The 5,373-nt window shown below is 51.9% G+C and overlaps 1 protein-coding gene across 1 annotated transcript in view; it reads right to left on the reverse strand.

Moving 5' to 3' along the window:
* The window catches only part of ACKR3 (atypical chemokine receptor 3), a 2,084-nt gene extending 839 nt beyond the window's left edge, over positions 1-1,245 (reverse strand). Inside the window, exon 1 of the mRNA XM_026852957.1 lies at positions 16-1,245. Within this exon, the coding sequence (XP_026708758.1) occupies positions 97-1,191 (1,095 nt within the window). The 5' untranslated portion in view covers positions 1,192-1,245 and the 3' untranslated portion in view covers positions 16-96. The remainder of the gene's footprint in view (positions 1-15) is intronic.
* Between the last annotated feature and the right edge of the window lie 4,128 nt (positions 1,246-5,373).

Raw genomic sequence — 5,373 nt, forward strand, 5'->3', positions numbered from 1 at the left:
TGGGTGGGGTAAAAAACCCAAAACAACAAAAATCAAAACCAACACACAAAAAACAAGAGTCAGAGAGTCAAGGAGGTTTCATTATGGGGGGTGCAGTCATTTGGCATTTTGCTCCAGAGCAGAGTATTCTGCTTCCGACACCCTGGAAGCATCGATAAGTTTAGTGAGACCAGTTTTGGCAGAGTACTTGAAAATAAAGGCTTTCATGAGCTCGTATCTGTAGTTGCGGTTAATGAAGCTGTATAGGATGGGGTTGACGCAGCAATGGACTAGAGAGAAACACTGAGTGATGTGAAGAGTGGCATATAAGAAGTTCTCCATCTGACAGCTGAAAGGTATGAAATGAAGGCTATAGAAGATGTCAAGCAGGACAGCTACATGGTAGGGTAGCCAGCAGACAAGAAACACGACAACGTAGGAGAAAATGATCTTCCCATTGCTCTTCCTCTCTTGGTCACTGGAGGCAGAGATGGTCTTCGCAAGGAGAAAATAAAAGAGAGCGATGATGGGAAAAGGGATAAGAAAGCCCAGCACGACAGAGATGAGCTCCATGCCAATCAACCACTCTTTGAAGCTCTCCTCTGGATAGACGGGGCGGCAGTAGGTTTCGTTGTTGGAAGAGACGGTCTTGAGATAATAGGTGTCTGGGAGAGAGGCGGAGAAGGCAAGAAGCCACACTAAGATGCAGATGCAGCGACGGATTATCTTCTTCTTGCGATTGCTGGAATTGGTGAAATAGGCAACTGAGAGGTAGCGGTCCACACTCATGCAAGCCAGGAAGAAGATGCTGCTGTACAAGTTGATGGAAAATATAAGGTGAGTTATCTTGCACGTGACTTCTCCCATGTGCCACTGGTTATGCTGGATGAGGGAGACGACCCACACCGGAAGGGTGATGACAACGCAGAGATCGGCTATAGCCAAATTAAAAATGTAGAGGTGGGTTTCATAGCCAGTCATTTTGGCTTGGAGGTTGACCCACACCACAACCGAGTTGGCCACCAGCCCTATGACAAAGATGAAAATGTAGAAGAAGGACAGGGTGTATAGCAGGGCACTTTTGTTGAGCGTGCCAGGGCATGTTGTCGCATCAACCGTGATGCAGTCACCGTTGTTGCACGTCCAGTTGATCTCTGTCAAGTTGGCTGTTTCCAGAAAATCAAGGATGGAAGTCAAGTCAAGTGCGCTCATGTTCGCTCACTTTGGAGTTCGAGTGACCTACAGGCAAAATAGGATAAAAAGAAATGACCTAAGTTAACAGAGATATTTCTGCTGCCATCTTTGTACCGCAAAGCAGATACAGGATATGCTGGTTTAGTATGTCCTACTCTTTTAAGGTATGCTTTCCATTAAAGAGATCCATGGAATAAAACAACCAAAGCAGATATATAGCAAAACTCATTTGGCTGACAAAAGAACAGAAGCCTTCTGTGTGTTTTGGTTTTGGTTGTTTTTTTGTTTTTTTCTTTTCTTTTTTTCTTGCAGCTCAAATCTGACATCATCAGGTTGGCTATCGTCCCCGGGTGTGAAATCCGCAATGTACACTGTGGCCAAATAAATGTCAGGCAACTAGATCTGTCTTCTCCAGCATAAATGATGATACTATCACTTTCAGCAGGGGAATCTTTAAGCCATTTTATCTGCACTCCCTCAAGCATAGTAGAATTGATCTGGCTGATACACGGTACCGTAAAACATTTACTGCAAGCTCTGGTCAGCATCTTGTCAAGCCCAGCTCCAGCTGCATTAAGCAGAAATGGGGAACTAATGGGCTTTGTACCCTCATTCAATTTTAAATTTAAATCTTGCTCTGTCTTTCCCCTTTTCCTTGAATTCTATTTCACAAAGCACCCTGTGTTTAATGATTATCATGTAGCTTTGAGAGAAGAAAAAAAAAAAAGTCAGAGCTTGACTGCTGAGTAGATCTGCTGGGCTCCAAGTTTTCTTTTTAGGAGAGAGCTTTGATTTACAAAACACTCCCCCATCACAGCTGGCTCTACAACAACTGCTTCCTCCCCACCCTTTTGCTTTTCTACATCTGCTTTTCTTGCCTCTTCAGCCCCTTCTTCCATCAGCAGGTAGTGGACAAACTAAGAGGCTCCTCATTAACTTCCTCACCAGCAGAAGGAAGGGCCCCAGCAGACCCATATGGCTTACTCAAAATCCAAAGTCAGACTGCTAATTAACACTGTGCTTTTGGAGATGCATAAAAATGCTGCCTCCCTTGCTGGGACCCTCCCACCCCACAGGGCCAACAGTACCATCCACAGCAGCAGCCAGCTGCCTTGCCCTGTGACTGCCACGCTTCAGCCAAACCAGTTTTGGAGCCCCGTATCCACAGGGTCTGGCTTGAGGCATGCCAAAATGAAGTTGGAGAGGTGGCTTTTCAAGGGATGGACTCCATCTCATTCCCCCATGGCTTCACTTAATCCGGAGCATCAGGTCAGCCAGCCCACCTGTAGTCCCTGCTGTGGACACTTCTGGCATCCTGAATGGTGGTCACCTTGTTCTTCCCCATGCCTCCAGCCCCAGCAGTGAGAGGTACCCCCGGATGTCACCTCAGCCTGGGGGCAATGCCAGCATGAACAAGCGACTGGAGAGCGCAACAAGGGGAAAAAACCTCCGTGGCCACCTCTATCTCTGAACGTCCTCGATCGCACCATAAGAGCTCTTGGTGGGGCTTATGGGAGCACGGAGGGAACAGCGAGCAGGGAAGAGCTCGGACACACTCCTGTGCTGAGCATCCTCCTCCTGCTCCCCAAAAAGAGATGTCAGTTGACATAGCACCTCTTACTCCTCCATCTACATAATTGGCTCTTCCCAAACCTCCCACCCTCCCTGCCTGCCAGGGATACAGGCTGCGGAAGAGAAGGGAGATAAGGGGGGGAGATTAACGGGGAGGTCTCAAGGCACTATTGTCCCAGCAGAGGGGAAGCTGCTGGCACTAACAATGAGGGGGGCCCTGCACGCATCCAGGGGAGATCAAATCTCTCCACAAACAGGGCCCAATTTGGCCCTGCAAGGAGATCTAGCCTATTGCTTCAAACCTTTCAGGCTTTCATCTTGCGGCCTGTTGAAAGGCAGAGTTGAGATTCAAACCAAATTAAGCACGGATTTTGCTAAAACGCTGGCTAAAGAGGGAGTTGAGACAGCAGCAGCTTTCTGTCCTAGGACAGACAAGCTCCCATCTCCAGCTCAGGAAAGCAGAGGGTAGTTTAACCCATGTCTAGAAGGTAGAAGGACTGATCCTGCTCTCCACAGAGATGCAGGCCACCCTCGAGCTGCCTGTACACCCAGCTGATGCAGGCAGCAGGGGTGCGTGCTGCCCAGGTGCAGCTCCCCAGGATGCTCGCTTCAACCCAGGGCTGCAAGTGGGAGAGAGGGAGGGGGTCTCCTGCTAGACTTCATCCAGGGTCTCGCCACTACCGCTGCATCCCCAGCACAAACGTTTTTCAAGGCCCTTCAAGTGTGGGGAGAAGCAGCACCATCCCCAAGCCCCTGTATCTCAAAACCCCACAGCAACTAAAGAGAACTCCCTAAAAGCCACAAGACTCAAGCCTCACGGCACAGGCCACTGTCTCCTGCTGGTGTTCACCGACAGCAAGGTGAGCAGAGCAGGAGGAACATCAAGCTACCCCTGTAACACCCCACAGAAGTGGCACAGGGGGGCCTGGACATCTCCTGGGAAGGCACATGTTTCAGCAAGAGGAGTGGGCTCATTCCACACCTCAAGAACCCAACTCAAACCAATCTCCAGGACAGGGCTGTGAGCCCCCACCACCAAGCCTCCAGCTAACAGAGAAGAAACTCAGACCTGGCTGCAGGTTATCAGCTCACCAGTGCTGACAGAGAGGCAGTGAGGGCAAGCAGGGATGCAGCGACAGGGTAGCAGAAAGCCCTTTAAGTTGGGGCTCATGCCAGTGCTGGGGACACCATGGCCACCAGCCTGGCACAGCAAGCTAGGAGAGGGCATCACCATCTCAGCTGCTCACTTCACAACCACCCTGGGGATCTTACTGAACACAACTGATGCTCAGCCTGAATCTCAGCCTGCCTCCACTCCAAGAGCAGGTCTGCTGCATGCACGTGCATCCATCTGTTCGGGGCCGCCCGCATGCCTGTGCTCTTTCGCATCCCCAGCACAGTAATAAAAATCTGAAACCGATACGGCCTCCCAGGCTCAAAGCTGTGCTGGGGAGGATAGCTGTATTCAGAGATTACACTTTTACGAGGGCACTGTCTCTATAGTCTGGGATTAGCTGCTGTAACCCAAACTCCGATTCCCACCCAGATTAGCTGGGAGGTGTGGGGGGAACCCACCAGACAAACAGTAAAGCCACTCTGTGCTCCCAAAAAAACACCTTTAGCGCTCTCTGCAGACAGCACAATAACCTAAAAACTTGTGAAGGCAGCTGGAACTGTCTTTTGTATCCGTTGCACTGCAAAGCTCTTGCAGGCCATCACTCCTTCACCCAGCAGGCACATGTGCTGCAGCCAGTCCCTGCTAGTTCACAGCAGTTCTGGTATGAAGGAAAGGAGATGCACCCAAAATCCTGCTCCAGATACCCAGAGATGTTCCAGGAGCTGATGCAGCCTGCAGGACTGCACCCTCCCCTTCCCATCTCCTGCCTAGGACCTGCTGCAGGCTGGCAAAAAAGTAAACAGGCACAAGCAATCGTGCCTAGGAGGGCAATCGAGCACCTCACGGCACCGTTCAAGCCCTCGATGCTTTTGGGAACTTCTCGGCACCCCCTCTTCCACTCAGAGCATCCTCCAGCCTGGTCCTGCTGGCAAACTGGGCTTTGCCCTTCTGAGTGGGGAAGGAAAAGAGCCGTGCCAGGAAAAGCCAGTACAGCTGGTCAGGCTGTCACCTACACACCTTCAACCTTCCCATGTCAAAGGGGCAGCCTGGTCCTCCAGCATGGGGAGGGGGGCCAGCATGACCCCTGTTTGGCCACTGCAGGCCACCCATACCCTCATGGGGCTTGACAAGACTGTGCCTAGCACATTTAAACTCTCTTCTGCAGTTCTGAGTTGAAAACAAAAAGCGACCGAGGAAAGAAGCGCCCCACGCAGCTGCAGATCGCACTTGGGCACGCAGGGCGAGGAGCACCCAGAAGCGAGCGGCGCTCCGCGCCGGGACGCTGGCCCCAAGCAGGTGGCTCCAAAACCCCCTGAGCCTCCCCGCACGCCACCAACCTCCGCCACGGCGAGGGGAGCCAGCCCAACACCGGGAAAAACCGGGTGGGGTGTGAGGAGGCTCCTCATTCCCCGCCCCACCAAAAAACGTGATTTCGAGAGGGTTGGGGGAGCCCGCGGGAGCTCGGCTGCGGCGGTCACCCCCCCTGCACGGCCCGAGGGTGGGGGGACGCG

This window comes from Athene cunicularia, assembly GCF_003259725.1.
Source record: "Athene cunicularia isolate RWA chromosome 7 unlocalized genomic scaffold, athCun1 chr7_part1, whole genome shotgun sequence".
NCBI classification, from domain to species: Eukaryota; Metazoa; Chordata; class Aves; order Strigiformes; family Strigidae; genus Athene; species Athene cunicularia.